The sequence below is a fragment of the Chrysochloris asiatica genome, unplaced genomic scaffold (assembly GCF_000296735.1).
Source record: "Chrysochloris asiatica unplaced genomic scaffold, ChrAsi1.0 scaffold00206, whole genome shotgun sequence".
Classification (NCBI taxonomy): domain Eukaryota; kingdom Metazoa; phylum Chordata; class Mammalia; order Afrosoricida; family Chrysochloridae; genus Chrysochloris; species Chrysochloris asiatica.
The window spans coordinates 251180-269619 of NW_006408724.1; the positions used below are offsets into that span (position 1 = coordinate 251180).

General features: G+C 43.4%; 1 protein-coding gene across 1 annotated transcript in view; it reads right to left on the reverse strand.

The window, feature by feature from the left end:
• Window positions 1-18440, reverse strand: part of FRMD4A (FERM domain containing 4A) — a 422369-nt gene that overhangs the window by 95828 nt on the left and 308101 nt on the right. Inside the window, exons 8-11 of the mRNA XM_006872593.1 lie at window positions 15328-15411; window positions 9612-9677; window positions 9302-9359; window positions 7641-7727 (exon numbers count right to left, since the gene is read on the reverse strand). Coding sequence (XP_006872655.1) covers window positions 7641-7727; window positions 9302-9359; window positions 9612-9677; window positions 15328-15411 — 295 coding nt within the window. The remainder of the gene's footprint in view (window positions 1-7640; window positions 7728-9301; window positions 9360-9611; window positions 9678-15327; window positions 15412-18440) is intronic.

The following is an 18440-nucleotide window of genomic DNA, read 5'->3' on the forward strand; positions in this document are numbered from 1 at the left end:
GGAGCAGAAAGCCTCATCTTTCTCCCACGGAACAGCTGGTAGTTTTGAACTGCTGACCGTGAGGTTAGCAGCCTGATTCGTAACCACTACGCTACCAGAGCTCCTTTCTATTAGCATAAATGCCCCAAACTAGTGGGGCAGTCAGTTCGGGACACTCTGCTCTTGGCACTTAATTTCCACAGCTGGCATTTTCCCTTTATGATGGCTCAGTGCTCCTTAAAGGAGTTCTGGTGGCAAAGCGGTTAAGTATGCAGCTGACAACACTTGGCAATTTGAACCTACCAGCCATTCTACACAAGAAAGATGTGACAGTCTGCCTCCGTAAATACTGACAGTCTTGGAAACACTATTTAAGTTCTACTTTGTTCTATAGGTTCACTGTGAGTTGGAACTGACTTGTTGGGATTTTTTTTTTGGTATTGCAATGGTCAAATGCTTAGCTACTCAGGAAAAGGGGAGTGGTTTAAACCAACTGAGAAGATCTGAGGGAAAAAGGCCTGGGGATTACTTCTATAAAGATCACAGCTAAGAAAACCCAATGGAGCAGTAGTGCTTTGTTACATGGGGTCGTTATGAGTTGAAAACAGACTCATCCAACCACAACAACAGGTGCCTTTCAACAGGTGCTGGAGAGTTGACTCCAAATGCACGGCAGCCCCATTTGTGTCAGAATAAGGACTGTGCTCCACAGGGTTCTCATTGGCTGGCTTTTCAGAAGTAGATCACCAGACCTTTCTTCTGAGGTACCATTGGGTGAATTTGAACAACCAACCTTTCAGTTAGCAGCCAAACATCTTAATCATTTGTTTTAGGTCTACTTACTTGGCTGTAAATGCAAACTAGGATGCTGCTGGAGATCTACCTTAAATGCCTCAAAGCAAACCTGACCATGCTTCCTTATTCCTTGCAGCCAACAGGATGGCAACTTGTGAAATAACGAAGCTCTTTAATTAGGCAATGCTCCGTTTTCTACACACGTACACACACGCACACGGTACGGTGGAATGTTGTAACTCAGGTAAATGAGGGTAGAATAATCTATGCAGCTGCAAGATTTTTACCATTTGGATCCTCTATTTCTCTCGCCATTGCTCAAGCAAGGGCCTTAGACACATGGCTACTGGAAGCTCCCACACTCTGATGCTATAACTCTGCATTCAACTATTAAATTACAACCTCGAGAAACAAGAGGGAAGAGCTAAGAGAATCAGAAGGGAGTTTCTTACTATAGTTTTATAGTGTTTTACTGTGAACGAGAACACAGAAGTGGTAGGAGGCAGAGTGAGAGAAAACACTCTAGGGCAAAGGAGGAAACGAGAAGAATTGACCATATTCATAAAAACCAAACCAAACCAAACCCATTGACAGTTAGTCAATTCCAACTCTTAGCGACCCTACAGGCAGTTTCTCAGACTGTAAATCTTTCTGGAAGCAGACAACTTCATCTTTCTCCCTTGGAGAGGCTAGTGGATTTGAACCATCAAACTTGTGGTTAACAACCCAATACCTAACCCACATGGGGACATTTAATAGCTTATAAAACAGTCTGCAGCCTCTCCATGGAAAATTTTTTTTGATTTCTCATCTTTTATAGAGAATCTAAATATGCAACCAAGGACCAAAATTCTGGGGTAGATGCGTATTGTAGATTTAAAAAAATCCTGATCATGTTGACTGCTTTTAAACAGTTTTTTTTTTTGGGGGGTGGGGGTGGGGGGTGGGGTGACTATTCTCTTGACATGTGATTCCAAATACTACCAAGCTGGCTTTGAGTTTTTAAACACACACAAAAGCCAAGACAGAGCCTGCCGGTGTCACCACATGTCTAGCTGTTCCTGTGTACCTAGAAGACAAACAGCTGTCTTTCTAACTGACAACAGCAACTTGCATTGAAGCTTGTGGTTCACCAAGACTAGAAGCCTGTTTGTTTAGAAGGTCCAGGGAGCAAAGCAGAGCTACGATTACAACCTCACAGTTGTTGAATGAATTCTGACTCATAGTTACCCTATGGAATGTAGGGTTTCAGAGACTGTAGATCTTTATGGGAGCAGACAGCCTCTTCTTTCTCTCAGAGCCGCTGGTGGATTTGAACGACCGACCTTGCAGTGGTTAAGCTACCTGCAAGGCACCATGCCACCAGGGCTCCTTAGGGTAAGATTTTTGTTGCTGTTGTTAAGTTCTCAAAAGTCAGTTCTGTCTCAGAATGACCCTATATGTGGTTTTTAAGAGCAACCGGTGAGTTTGAACCACGTATCTTGCGGTTCAAACCGACCTTGCAGCCCAGTGCCACACCAGGACTCCAGGGGTATGGCTGTGGTTGTTAAATGCCATCAAGTCGGTTCTGACTCACAGCGACCCTGAAAAGGGTTTCTGAGGAACAACTGGTAGATTTGAACCGCTGACCTTGTGGTTCAAATCCACCAGTCCAGTGGTGATCCTACAGTGAGTGCCACACCAGGTATCTATAGGGGTATGATTAGAAGGGGGCTAAAAATGTTCTCTCTTCTTTACTACACCTCTGAAACAACCCGTGTTTTGCTCCATCTCCCCGCAAACCACACCTGAGCTTCCAAGTGAGGATTTGGCTACCTAGAGCACAGTCTGAAATATAAAAGCAAGCTACCCCCTAACCAGATAGTTTGGAACCAGCTCTGGACAGACATCAGCTGTCCCTTCAGTTTTTAAAATTCTGGGTCATATGGAAACACTTGAATAGATTCTCATCCAAGGCTACTGAGCATTTTGGTTGGTGTTAATGGTTTGCTGATGCTATTAATACTGTGTAAACCAAAGAATGCCTCGAGGCCCTTCAAAGGAAAGGGAGGAGGCTGCCACTGTCTCTACTTGAAAGTTGGCTCTTACTGTATGTAGCACCATATGACACAGTCACGAATCTGGGTCAGAAGTGTCAGGGAGGGCCCCCATCTGTGGCTGGGTGGAGGCAGCTGCCTGGGCTGGAGATGCCTCTCCCACAGAAGAGCCTCCAGGTGCACAGAACAGGGCGCCAGTCCGGGTTTCCTGAGCATCACTAGAGGCTCAAGGTGGACAAGGTCTGCTGGGCTGCAGTGCCAAGAGGGAAGAGCGCCATCTAGAGGACTATCCTTGGTGTGGCGCTCGCCCACCCTGAGGCCTGTGCTTCAGGATTTCCTGGCTCTCAGGAGCAGAGGTTGTTAAGACACTCGCGCTGAGTCTGGCTCACCTGTCTCAGCCTAATCTTGTCAAGTAGCACAAAGGGATGCATGTGGTGTTTCTTAACTCTAGCTGAACGTCAGAATCACCTGTGAGGCTCTCTACATATCTAAATGGCTGGGCCAAGGGTAGGAATCAGGAGTTTCGTGTGAGTTCGGGATGGACAGCTAAGGCTGAGAGCCTGGCACAGACATTGTATGGCACTTCATGTGCTGACTTGCATTGATCTTTATACCTGTATGTGTGCATCTGTTTGGATTCAGAGCTCTGCAAACCTGGGTTTGTACTCCTGGCATTCTGAGACTTTGCAAATGCATTAAACATAATAAATGTGGCTTTGTGATTCTTTTTATTTTTATGATGGTGATGATGTTGAATGTGAAAGGAAGAAACAGGCACCCAACCCAAGTTCTTCTTGCACCTGGGACTACTTAGTCACGGCTCAGAGTTTCGTCATCAAGCGCCACCCTGTGTGTTAGAGATGTATCTATCTATTCTATGAAGCTGAAGCTGATGAAGCCTAGACTCCGCTTCCCCTCACAAGCCTGTTCTTAATTGTACATTCAGATAGTATACTCATTTCTTAAAGAGGGCTCCCCAAATAATACAAGCTTCAGGGCCAGCCCACACAATCTAGATCTGCCTCTGTGTCTCAAAGGAACCATGATGATAAAACGAAACAAAAATGTTGCTGTAGAGCCAATTCTAACTCAGTGACCCTGTAAGCATGATAAACCCAAACTGAAACTAAACCCACTACCATCAAATTGATTCCAACTCTTTACAGGGTTTCTGACACTGTAAATCTTTATGGGAGCACACAGCCTCATCTTCATCGTGCGGAGTGGCTGGTGGGTTTGAACTAAATGACCTTGCCGTTAGCTGTAGAGTACTTATCCTAAAATGCCTCTACAGAACTAAAATTGCTTAGTTGTCCTTGAGTTGACCCTGATTCATGGTGACCCATGTGTGTCAGAGTAGAACTGTGATCCACAGGGTTTTCAATGGCTGATTTTACAGAAGGAGATTACCTGGCCTTAGTGTTTATGGGTGGACTTGAACCGCCAATCTTTTGGTAAACAGTCACATGAATTACCTATTTACACCATCCAGAGACTCCACCTACTGACAGTTACTGCTGAGTTTCCTGCCAAGTGTACTGATTATCTCTCCACTTCCTCTCTTGGATCAGCCTCTGTGGTTCAGTTACTTAGGAAATTCTTGATATTTTGAGCTCCAACTGAATATCCTATTGCCTACTGAAGGAGATGGGGAAGAGGAAAGGCAGGTGAAAGGACTATACCTGGATGTCCCATCAAACCTAAAACTCTGCAAATCCTAAAGTGAACTTAGGGACTACTCCCAGATTTCCACTTCTCTGAAGTGGCATTTATTTCTGCTTTCCCCAGTCTGACTGTGGTACTAGTGAAGACTGATAGGGTAACGACATAGCCCTTGAATGCATACCATCTGAAAGATCAGTTATCAAGTAGCCTGAGAGTCATTCTAGATTACCTCTTTCCATCTCTGGAGCCTTCTTCCTCCATACAATTGGCCAATAGCACATCCACCTCCCAAATATCTTCCTCCAATTTCCTCTTCTGCTTCCCTATTACTGATACTCCACCTCAACACCCTATAATTTCTGGTTTGTACTATTATGATTCCATGCCTTGGTTTACAAGTCTCGTTCTGTATTCCTCCAATTCACCCCCCACAGAGCAACCAAAATGATGCTTTTGTAACAATAGGAATCTGGCATGTTGCCCCTCTGCTTCCAGTCTTCTGTGGTTCCTGCTGCCTAGAGGATGAAGTTCTGACTCCTTATTAAAGCCTTCAGGGCCTCCATGAGCTATCACTTGTCAGTTCCCCTCTTCTCTGGTCCAGCCCAAGATGGTAACATGTGCCAAGCCATGCTGGCCCCATCACTGTGCTTCCAGCATGCTGGTCTTTCTCTGCTCTGTTCATCCATCTGGGAAATTCTGTTGACCGTGCTCATGCTGTGCTGCCTCTGTGACCATCTCTTTCATTTCCTTAAGCCCAGTTGATTTAATTTACCCCCAACCCTCACCCAGAGTTCTTAGTGTAACATGTAGTAACACAACGCAATCATCACACATTGCTCTCTCAGATCAAACTGACAGATTCTGAGTATATGTTATTGTTGTTGTTAGGTACCATCGAGTTGGTACCGACTCATAGCAACCTTACGCACAGAAGAATGAAACACTGCCTGATACTGGGCCAACCTCACTCATGTTGAGTATATGAGTTGTGTCTTATTTACCCCGTGCCCACTGGTGTACTTGGTGCATAAGGGGTATGAACTTCATGTTTTTTTGAGTGAATGAATGAAAGGTGACTTGGATAATTTGGTTGTCCCTCGAGTTATCCCTCAAGTTGAAAATCCCAACTACTTTCTCAGAGCCTACAGAAGCATTAAGTTGCTTTAAACAACAACTCAGTTTAATTTATAGCCAATGGCTTGGAAAAAATATATCGCCTTTTTGACATTTTTAATTCCCTGACCTGGATAGGTTCCACAAATTATAGTGTACGCTCTTACTCAATGGCTGATTATTCATACCTCTGGCTTCTTACTTACCCTTTATCTTGAATTTATTTTGGATCTCACAATAATAGTAGCAATTGATTGAGACCTTGATATGTGTTACACCCTGTGCTTTAAATATATCAAGTGCCATCTCAGTGCGGTAGGATAAGCACTGGACTGCTAACTACAAGGTTGGTGGTTCAAACACACCAGCCTCTCCTCAGAAATCTTATACAGGGACACTATGGGTGGGAACCAACTTGATAGCACTTACCAACATCTCATTACCTTATCAACCTTTAGTACTGCCTTAATTAGAGTGGGGCAAGCAGAAATACAGAAACTTACACTTATCAACAAAGTAAACTGAACAAGTGTGGACTTGCTAGCAAGTCTTTCAGAAAGCTTAGTGGGGTGGAGATTTCAACCACTGGGTTTTAATGAATTCTGCCATAAATTTCAGATATCCACTTTAGCCTTACTTTTCCAGCAAAGCAGGCAAGAACATGCTGAATACACTGTAACCTGGATTTCATTAAAGGATCTATGAGTATATATGGCTTTTGCAAGATGGAAAAAAAAAAAAAAGGTCAGGCAGGCTGTAAAGAAGGAAAGTTGATGCAAAAAGAAGAAAGGAGGCTGTAAAAGGAACAACTAAAGAAGAAAAAGCACTGGAAGTTTTAAAAAGAGAAAAAGGCACAGAGTAAACAGGAAGAAAGCTACAGTGAGGCAGAAGTACAGACCCTACAGTCAAGAAAAGTGAAAAGGGAAGATTTATTTCCTGCAGTATATAAATGGAAACTGAAGAGGTTTTGTAGACAACCGTGTAATAAATAATCCCACAAGAGCCTGCATCCCATGAATTGTTCCCAAGATCAGGAACAGTCTTTCATTTGCTCAGAAATCTTTTCTTAGAACTTAACTGACTCACAGATCCATGCAGGAAAGCCCTCCCAAGAGAAGGCCATTCTTTTTCTTCTTTTATCAATTTACTAAAGAAGTTGGCTCAGGCAGATGTTAATCGGACAGTGTGGGTTTCAATTCTACTCATGGATAAAGAAGTTGGAAAGCAATCTGGCATGACATACTGGGCTGATATCACTTTCTCTCTGTGTGTGGTTTTCATAGATTTTTTAACATATATTTTAGGATTTCAACTGCGTAGCATCACTCCCTTATTCTCTACTAAAGAATGTAAATGTCAGCATTCACTTCAGAGAGAGTTTTCTATTATAATTTTTAAATTTGTTCTGGTCTGAAAAATATGTGTAAATGAAAAGAGAGAAAAACCCGCAAGCGCTCTGCCCCCTTCCAACATTTTGTTTTATGTTTACAATGACTTCGCATATTCCTCTTGCCTTCCCCTTTTCTTTAGCAAACTGCTCTACTTCTCCCAACTTCTGAAAACTTCCATGCCATAAAAGATTTACAGGAGCTCTAAGAACTCCTCTTAATCCTTCTTTATTTTTTCATCTGTTTGACCTACAACCTCTTCTTTCAGTCCCCACATCTTTCTGCCCCCAAAACCTTTGGGAGAACTGGTTGCCTTCAGGAATTAAGAGAGACATTACTTCATTTTCTCAAGGTATACAACATCCCAGTCAATTAAGCAAGACCACAGTCCATCAAAGTCTTTCATCCTTCGGTGTAGGGAGAACTGAGTCAGTCACCTTATCTTAAGTAATTATAACAACTTCGCTTTCCTTAGTGACAGGGAGAAATTGTATTTACTCAGGGAGCTCAGACTATATTGCTGTGGAGTCAATTGTATACACTCACACTAGCTGGGGATTGGTGAGCCCAGAGGCCCTTCAGCTGCCTGGGGGCGGCAATTTCACTCATTTCTACTCCACCCATTTGAGAGCAATTAACCCCACAGAGAAGAACTCGCACTTACCTTCCTGGGCTTCACTTTATCATGGTAGTCATACTGGAAGATTCCTTTGTAGCTCAGCCCCAGCCACCAAGGTATTCCCTGCTTATCCTAGGACATAAAAAGGAGTGTGGGTAGAAATGGGCATGGAGGAAATAAACACAAACCAAGTGAGGAAGGAAAAGGCAATTTCCTTGAAATTGATGGAAGTTAATCCTCTGCTTTGTACCTTAAGAGATGAACCCCATCATATGGGGAGGCGGGGGTGGTGGTACTGTGAAAGCAGAGTGACAGGGAAGAGCCCTGGCTGGGTTGGATGGAGCCCAGTTCTGTTGGTAACCAGCAACAGAGCCATGGGCCCTTTACCCTTTAGCCTTGGCAATTCTAGGTCCTTCATTCATCACAAAAGACAATGTGAGAGATGCTCAACATTTTAATAAAATGAACTGAGCAGATAAACTGTCACTAACTGTCAGAGTTTGAAAGGGTCCTGGAAAGACTACTGAAGGGGATACCTCTAATTTTAAAGATAAAGAAATCAAAGCAAAGAGCCCTTCCACTTTACCCAGGATGCCCCTAGCAGGCCACACTCAGCACAGGGTGAGGCGGTGCTCATAGGGCTGAAGTCCCGCTCACTTTATGATGGAACCTTCCTATTGAGCAAGTCTGTATGGGCATACCTCAAGAGATAGCAAGGCTTCAGTTCCAGACCACCACAGTAAAGCAGATACTGTAGTAAAATGAGTCACACATATTTTTGGGGGGCCTCCCAGTGCTTATTAAATTTGTTTATATTGCACTGTAGTCTACCTAAGGGTGCAAATGCATTATGAGAAAAACTTTGAAATATTGTGAAAATACGATATAGTGACAGGAAGTAAGCACATGTTGCTGGAAAAATGGCACCAATACACTTGCTTAACAAAGTGTTACCACAAACCTTCAATTTGTAAAAAAAAAAAACACAAAAAAAGGCATTATCTGTGATGCACAATAATGCAAAGCACAATTAAAAGAGGTATGTCTGTAATTCATAAGGTGGAAGAGAAGAGTCACCCCCTTTATTAATTATACTTGTCTTGGTCACTTAGGATTGTCTGAGAATGAAGGGAAATAGGGACTTATTCTACCTGTGGCATTGTAGGGTAAGCAGTTGACCGCTAATTTAAGGTTAGTGGTTCAAATCTACCAGCCAATCCTTGGAAACCCTATACAGGGCTGCTATGAGTCAGAACTGACTTAATGACAGTTAACAACATCAAGACTTCACAAAGGAGCGCTGGTGACACTGTCGGGTAAGTACTAGACTGCTAACCACAGGGTCAGCAATTCAAACCCACCAGCTGCTCCTCAGGAGAAAGAGTTACAGCTTCAGAAACCCTATATAGGGTTGCTATGAGTTGAAGTTGACTTGATGACCGTGGTGAGTTACTTTATGAAAGGGGGAAATGAGTTTTGAAGACTGAATATGTCAAGTTTTACTACAATGGTGATAAAACTCAGTTGTCCCAATTCCCCTAGCTTCCACTCTTCTGACCAAGCTTCTTCCCTATCGCCTACAAACACACACACTTCAGTGCGATTAAAAGGACAAATGAGGAAAGTTTGGTTAATGTGCTTGTTTTTATTCTAGGGCTGGTCTAGCAACCTTCATAAAATGTGTTGTCTTAAGAGACAGTACTTACCTTCACGGCATAATAATGGACCCCGTAGGTTGGGAGAGACTCCACGATGCTCATGTAGCTGAAGAATTGGGAAGACAACACACACATAAACAAACAATGCACACAGGGTGGTTAGTCAGCAGAACTGGCACCATATAAATATACACTGTGTGTTTGTGATACAGTTCTCTGAGTGGCCATTTACTTGAAAATTAAATTGAAACATCATCCCCAGAGACATGTCTTCCCGAGCAGAATTTAACAATCTTGACACATGATCTATTACCACAAACAAAGGCAAACCTCAACAGCAAGTGAAGGGTCCACTTACTTCACAATTGCTTGACCTCTTGTCTGGCCATTCAGTTTCTTGTAGTGCTCAATGACTCTGTCTTCACTAGAATTAAAAGAAAAGCGTTCTGTTATAAGAGCACCCAGGTCAACGGATTGGCATCTTGCTAACTGAGATGCTGTTCCTGAGCCTGATCAGACTCATATGAAGCTCTGAGGAGCCAACTTCTCCCAGAAAATCAATCTGTCCTAAAGTGACATTTCCACACTTTGCCTGAGTGAAATCCCTTGGGCTACCAATTTCCTGAAAAATGTTTGTTTTCCCTTTTTGCCAAGTGCTGTTGGGTCAGTTCTGACAGTGACCCTATTTAGGAATTCGGAGGATTCAATTCTCTTTATGTTGGACTTACAATCAATGCCAGAAGATGCGAGCCCATGTTTGGGGACGATTGCATAGATGAGGAGGATGTAGGCAGCAAAGGTCTGAACCAGTGGGGAGGACATTGAGCAGGGTCCATGAAGGAAGACCAATGGGCTAGAGCTTACATGAAGCATAGACCTGGAGTGGGCATGGTTAGACTCTCTCAAGTCTCCTTTTGACTCTAGGCATTCCATTTACTTCTGTCTACACTGGAGGTAATACGAGGAGAGCAGGAGTACCCCACAGCTTAACTAACCCACCCACCCACCCACCAACCAACCAACCAATCGCTGCCTTGTCAGAGCAAAACTATGCTGCAGAGGGTTTTCAATGGCTGCTTTTCAGAAGTAGAGATCTTCACACCTTTCTTTCAAGGCACAACTGGAACCTGCAACCTTTGAGTTGGTAGGTGAGTGTTACATTTGCACCACCCAAGGGCTCTCACCATTACCTACCTGCTCCACATTAGTTATTAGGGATGGAGTGCTTCCAGGAGGATGGGAAAATTCTGGAATTTCGGTTTGTTTAATATAAACCACGAAGCAACAGAAGCCTCAGAGGAACAGTTGAGAAACAATAACAAACCAAGTACCAGAAATTAGATGGGAACTCTTCTATCTTTTGAAATCTTGGTTCTAAAACAACATGAGGCTAGCTCACTCTCTGGGAGACGCTGGGAGCCACACCTTTCTTTGACTGTGCACAGCAGTTGTGGCAGCACGGGGCCTTCTCTGGGAAGTGACTCTGGGGCCCCGTGAGGTAGGCATGATGGCTGTTCCCACCACTGCTGTACTACACAGCCAACCCTAGCAATGACAGGGGACATGGATATGGGCAGACCACCTCACATCTGTCCACAGAGGAGTCAAGTCCAAACGCGTTGGCCTCCATGATCTGGCCACCCCACCTTGGAACTTTTATTTCTCACTCTTCTCCACACCTTCTCAACTGCAGGCAAAGTAAACTACTGCTTGTCCTCGGTAAAAGCTTTCTGATAGGAGGCCCTCCTAGGGATGGTAACTTCTCATTGCTGTTGTTGTGGTTAGGTGTCGTCGAGTCCGTTCTGACTCATAGTGACCCCATGTACAAAAGAATGAAACAATGTCTGGTGCTGCGCAATCCTCACAATTGTTACTCCTGTGACCACTGTTGCTGCCATTGCATTAGTCCACCTTGTTGGGGGTCTTCCTCTTTGTCTCTGACCCTCCATTTTATCAAGCATTGTTGTGTTGTTGTTAAGTGTTGTCAAGTCAGTTCCAACTCACAGCGACCCTATATAGGGTTTCCAAGGAGCACCTGGTGAGTTTATACTACCGACCTTGAGGCTTAAGTCCAGTGCTGATCCTACAATGCCAGACCTGTGGCGCTGTGGGCTAAGGTGGCAGACTGTAAAGCTGTTTGAACTGCAAGTCGGTGGTTCTAGATCACCAGCTACTCCTTGAAACCCTATAGAGGGTCGCTATGGGTCGGAATTGACTTGACAACACTCAACAACAACAAAGTTAACCTGGTGTGGTGCTGTAGCATAAGCACTGGACCACAAGATCAGTTTGAACTGCAAGGTTGGCAGTTCAAACCTACCAGCTGCTCCTTGGAAACTCTATATAGGGTCACTATGGGTCAGAATTGACTCGACAGCACTTAACAACAACAAAGATAACCTGGTGCGGTGCCATAGCATAAGTACTGGACCACAAGGTCGGTTTGAACCACAAGGTCAGCAGTTCAAGCTCACCAGCTGCTCCTTGGAAACCCTACACAGGGTCACTATGAGTCAGAGCCAACTCGATGGCACTTAATAACAATAAAGTTAACTTTTATTATCGATTAATTTATTATCCCAGAATTTATCTAATACCTTCTTTCATCTGTTTTGCATACTGATTCCCTAGTACTAATTTATCTCGCAGACTTTAATGAATATCTTTTTAATTTCTATTATCTAAATTTTAGCACAGGACTGTGTCTTTATCAGTATCTAGAATGGGGACGGGAAAGCTGCCAGGGGGCTTTAATTCCTTGGAGGCCCATTTCTGCAGTGTGTGGGCACCCTCTGTTCTAGATCCGGTAGTATTTTGCAAATTCTCCCTCTAGCGAGACAAAGCCTTCTCCTGCCAGAGAATTCCGGAGGTGTCTCCCCTCAGGGAGTAGTCTAGCCTCCCTGGATCAGCAGACTGTGTAAGTAGGCTCCAGGGTGGTTGTTCTAGCTTCCTTTTCACGGACTGACTAATCTCATGTCTGTTTGCTACCACAGGATTCAGGATTTTGTAAGGTCAACTCCTAGATGCAAGTTCAAGCAGCTCAATGTTAACATGAACCGTCTTCCTTTTTAGCTCTTAGAAAGAGCATCCCTAGGGTGAACTGGGGAGAGGACACCTAACATACTGCTATAGCTGAGAAAACAAGCAAGGCTCAGGAGAACGCCAGTGAAAGTCGAAGCCACTGACAGACAGCTGTGCAGCTGTTCAATAAGGGCCCAGCAGCTGCAGAAATCTTTGCCATCTCCCCCTTGCCCTGAATTACCTGCTGTCTGAGCCTAATGGTGAAGTCATAATAACTCCTCCTTCCTCATACTTTCCCACTCCCATTGCCACTATTTGAGCTCCTGGTTGTTGTGTTTAGCTGATAAATGAAAGGTTGGGGGGTTCAGGTTCACCCAGAGGCACCTTGAAAGAAAGGCTTGGCTATCTAATTCTGAAAAGTTAGCCACTGAAAATCCTATGGAGTACAGTTGTACTCTGGACCACGTGGGTCATCATGAGTAGACTTAACGGTAACTGCCTGTGGTACTTGCTCCAACTGAAACATCATTGTCTGTTAATTCATGCAAAATGCTGACTCAGAACACATTCTGCCCTCTACTCTATTCCCATTCTCCTCTGGAATTTACTGATGGCTGATAATGTATATAGCTTTGCAGATCACAAGATTCCCGAATGCCTCAAATTTTTGAAGGAGACTAAATAGGACAACCTACCAGAAATTTACAAGTCATAATACATTGAACACCAAACAACTGTTTGGAGCAAAGAATGAAGAGTTACTTGAAGGTGACAGATCAACTGGTAAAAAAGCTGTAACTATGGGCTGAGCCATGCAGTTAAGGTGAATGGTCAGTATGCATTCAACTGTGTGGATCTTAACAAACTATGGATAATGTGAGAAAAATGGAAATTCCAGAAAACTTAACTGTGCTCATGATAAACCTGTGCATAGACCAAGAGGCGGTTGTTCAAATAGAACAAGGATACTGAAAGGTTTCAAATCAGCAAAGGTGTGCACCAGGGTTGTATTCTTTCACCATTCTTATTCAGTCTGTATACTGAGCAAATAATCTGAGAAGCTGAGCTATATAAAGATGACCACAGCATCAGGATTGGAGATGGCTGATCAACCACCTACGGATGTGAAGATGACACAAACGTGCCTGCTTAAAGCAAAGATGACTTGAAGTACTTGCCGATGAAGATCAAAAAATCCAGCCTCCAGTATGGATTACATACAACTCAATGGAAAGAAAGCAGAAACCCTCACAAGTGGACCGAGAAACAGCATCATGATAAACGAATAATGGTCATCAAGGATTTCATTTTACCTGGATCCACAAAAAATGCTTGTGGAAACACATGCCAATAAATCAAACCATGTTTGACAGTGAGCAAATATGCTGCAAAACAGCAAAGATGTCACTTTGAGAGCTAAAGTGAACCTGTCCCAAATCATGGTATTTTCCACGGGCTCAAATGTATGCAAAAGCTGGACAATGATCCTAACCAGAAATGCGGTGACCATGGAGATGGTGGTGGAGGTGATGGCATAGAGAGGCAGAGCAGCAGCGGATATAGAAGGTAAGGCCCTGGGAGCTGAAAACTTGAGGAAGAGGGCAATAGGGTTCCACGAACAAGGAGACTGAAAAATTGTTTTTGTGTTCATATGACCAGACTGCAAGTTTGGAAGACTGGCAAAAATTCTATGGATTATACAGATGTTGCTGTTTGGGGAAACGCTCAAATTATAGAATGTCATTTCATATCTACAATTATGCTACCGAAAGTAGAGGGGCCATAAAAGATGAAATCAGGGAGTCCAGGAGCTCTTGATGCAGTGGGCTGTTTCTCCCTCACTGTACTCGCTTAGGGAGAAGTGATTTATGAGCTGGAGTTGAATCCTGCTAATGAAGTCTGCATCCAGACATACCCTATCTTAACAAAGGAATCTCTTAAAGCCACCCGAATGACAGAAAAATGAGCTTGCTGACTCAAAAACTGTCTGGACAGGATGAAATGTTAGCAATTCATTTATTTCATAAAGTGTGTGCAGACATAGTCAAGAGCTGTGAGTTGTAGTTTACCAGGATTGCCTTGCTCTGGGTTTGCTTGTTTGTTGTGTAAATACAAGCAGTTGCAGTGACTTTAATTGAGAAGTCTGACGGGATCTTAGGGAAGCAGGGCTGTTCTTTTCAAAGGACCTAGAGTGGTCAAGGTTTAGGAACCCCACAGGATTTCAATACACTACCCAGGAACACAAGCTGTGCTCTACTGTGACCAAAACCACAATCTGGGAGCCTTTCAAAAGCCTGATTCATTCAGAATCAGTCATTTGGAGCCCAACAGATGAACAATAGCGTAATGTTACATGGAGCTAAATCAGGAGATATGAAACATTGTGGGAAAATACAAGAATCAATCTCCTTCTTCTGCAGAGAGAAAACAATCCTGTAGTTCCCTCACATCACAAAACCTCACACTTCCTGTCATGTAACAACAAGGATTCCAAAATGAAACCCTAGCTACACATGAAAGGCCCTCCAACCAATGAGGCAATGCTTCCAAAGTGAAATTCTAGAAGATTTTATTTATCTATTTTAAAGAAAAAAACAAAACAAAAAAGGGAACAGTCTCACACAACAGGTGATTTAAATGCATGTACAAAACAGTTTCATGAAAACTTAACTCTTATCCCTACCAGATACCGTTGCATTCATTCTGACTCTTGATGACTCCAAGTGTGTCAGAGTAGAGCTATGCCCTATAGGGTTTGCAGAGACTGATTTTTCAGAGGTAGATCCTCAGGCCTTGTCTTCTGAGACACCTTTGGGTGGACTTGAACCTCCAGCCTTTGGGTTTGCAGCTGAGTACTTAACCAGCTTGCACCACCCCAGGGACTCCAAGTCATGAAGGCACAAGTTACTTCATCCCATTTGGAGTAGCTTTCTGGGCAGGACAGGGCAGGGCAGGGCAGGGCAGGGCAGGCAGCCTGCTATCCTTTTATCCCGTCGACAGGGGCCAGTTCTGGAAGGAGACGCCTGAGGTCTACAGGGAAGGGGAGAACGTACCAGTAGGCCAGGGAAGGGTGCTCCTTCAGTGCTTGGGTGGGAAGAGCTGGCAGCTTCTTCAAATCACTCCTCACCACTTCATTGCTGCAAGACAGGGAGGGAGACGGAGAGAAGGCAAAGAAATGCCATCAGACACTGAGAAAACAAGCACACCATTTGATATGACCTGACCCAGCTGTCTTGTCTGAGAGACCCCACATCTGTTCCTTTTTAATGAAAAGCGGTGGGAGGAAGTGGGTTTTCTTTTTATTCATGTATTTAATAGAGATGAAAAAAAGACACACATCACACAGGGTGTACAGAAACCAGAGAGGAGTGCTTACAGATGGCTGCGATCTTCATTCTAAACTCTCCCTTAGGGAGCTCAGGCAGGAGCCCCTGAGCACCCGCGTAGGAACCAGTCCAAGAAAGAAAAGCTTACGGCCCAGGGTGTGTGTATCAGGGTTGCTCACATGGGGAGGGGTCCAGAGAAGCTTCCAGGGCCCTCTGTGAGGCTCCTAGAGCTCTAAGAACAGGCAATGTAACTGTTTTCTCTCCTTCAGAGCTGTTTGTTTCACCAAATATAACACTAATTCTCTGCACATATGCACTAGAAACTGCTGAAATACGACCAAAAGAAAAAGATCTTTTGCTTTTGATAAGACCCAGAAACTACTGAAACCGTGTGAAGTGGGCTGGCTGTTGCTGTTAGGAGGTTTTACGCCTTTAGCCCTGGGATCAGAAATCATTTTTAGCACCGTTTGGAAGGTGCTTTAGTCCCCCTGGTACAACTAGCCCATTTCAGATGCTGGAGTTCCCTCTACAACACTCAGCAGACTGCATCCTCCCTGGGCCAAAGCACATGTAAAGAATGAGAGACCAAGTCTCACCACCCTCAATTTCCACGGAGCACTTTGGCTGCACTTCTTCCAATACAGATTTGTTTTGTTTTTCTGGCAGTCCATGATACTTCAATATTCTTTGCCAATACCATAACTCAAATACATAGAGTCTTCTACGGCCTTCCTTATTCGTTGTCTAACTTTCACATGCAAATGAGGCAACAGAAAAATACCATGGCTGTGGTGTTTCTACCCACTTGCTACTTCCAGAGGCAACTAGCCGGGCAGCATCCACTGTTGGATGATTCTGATATTTAAAGAGTGCCTCCTTTCACAGGTCCCCAAAGAGCCCCAGAAGCTTGGCTGGAACTGTGAAGGCTCCCCTCAGGGAGTCTAGCCGTTTCTGTGTTGCTCCTATAAAGCCAGGCAAATATTGGTGACTGGGACCCTGAGAAGGAGCACTAGGGGGGGCTCATCTGCTAACCAAAAGATTGGTGTTTCGAATCCACCCAGAGGTTCCATGGAAAAAAGTTCTGGTAATCTGTTCCAATAAAGACCGCTATTGCTGTTAGTGCTGGGGAGTCGATTCCAACTCATAGCTACCCATACCTATCGATAATTACATTGAATGTCAATGGATTGAATGTACCAGTGGAGAGACAGAGAGTGGCAGAATGGATAAGAAAACAAGACTCTTCAATATGCTGCCTGCAAGAGACACATCTTACACACAAAGACATAAACAGACTAAAAGTTAAAGGATGGAAAAAAATTTACCAACCTAACAGCAACAATAAGCAAGCAGGAGTGGCAATTCTAATCTCCGACAAAGTAAACCTTAAGATAAAAACCAGGATAAGAGACAAAGAAGGACACTATCTCATGATCAAAGGGTCACTTGAGCAAGACAATATAACTATAATAAATATATACGTTCCCAATGAAAGAGCACCAAGAAACATGAAGCAAACCGTACTGGAATTGAAGAAAGAAATAGATAAATCTACAATTATAGTGGGAGATCCTAACACACCACTCTCGAAAAAGGAGCTCTGGTAGCATAGTTGTTACAAATCGGACTGTGAACCGCAAGGTCAGCAGTTTGAAACTACCAGCTGTTCCGCGGGAGAAAGATGAGGCTTTCTGCTCCCGTAAAGATTTACAGCCTCGGAAACCCTGTACAGGGTCGCTATGAGAACCGACTCCACGGCACATAACAACAACAACTTGAAAAGGGACAGAACAACCAGAAAGAAACTCGACAAAGTTACAGAGGAACTAAACAACACAATCAACCAACTTGACCTCACAGATGTATACAGAGCATTCAATCCAACAGCAGCACATTACACGTTCTTCTCCAGTGCGCATGGAACGTTTTCCAGAATTGACCATGTGTTAAGTCACAAAACAAGCCTCCATAAACATCAAAATTCTACACAGCATCTTCTCAGACCACAATGCTATAAAACTAGAAATCAACAATAAGACCAAGGCAATAAAGTTGAATACGTGGAAACAGAATAACACCTTGTTGAAAAGCAATTGGGTAAAAGAAGAAATTAAACGTGAATTTACAAAGTTCCTAGAAACAAACGAGAATAAAAACACAACATATCAAAATCTTTGGGACACGGCGAAAAGCAGTGCTGAGAGGACAATTTATTGCGATAAATGCGCACATCCAAAAAGAGGAAAGAACCAAAACCAACACATTAACACAGCATCTCTAACAATTAGAAGCAGACCAGCAGAGGGAACCTACAGTCACCAAAAGAAAGGAAATAATAAAGATAAGAGCAGAAATAAACAAGATGGAAAACTGAAAAACTATAGAAAGAATCAACAGGACAAGAAGTTGGTTCTTTGAAAGGATTAATAAAATTGGCAAAACTAACAAAAGAAAAGTGGGAGAAGACACAAATAAATTACATTAGAAACCACATGGGTGAAGTCACAACAGAACCAAAAGAAATCAAAAGGATAATAACAGAATGCTATTAAGAGCTGTACTCCAACAAATTAGAAAACTTAGATGAAATGGATATATTTCTAGAAAAACATGACCACCTAAATTTACTCAGAATGAAGTAGAAAACTTGAACAAATTCATAACAAAAGAAGAAATTGATCAGGTCATCAAAAACTCCCAATCAACAAAAAGTCCAGACCCAGATGACTTCACGGGTGAGTTCTACTAAGCATTCAGAGAAGAACTGTCACCAATTCTACTCAAATTATTCCAGAATACAGAAGAGGACGGAAAACTCCCTAATACTTTTTATGAAGCAA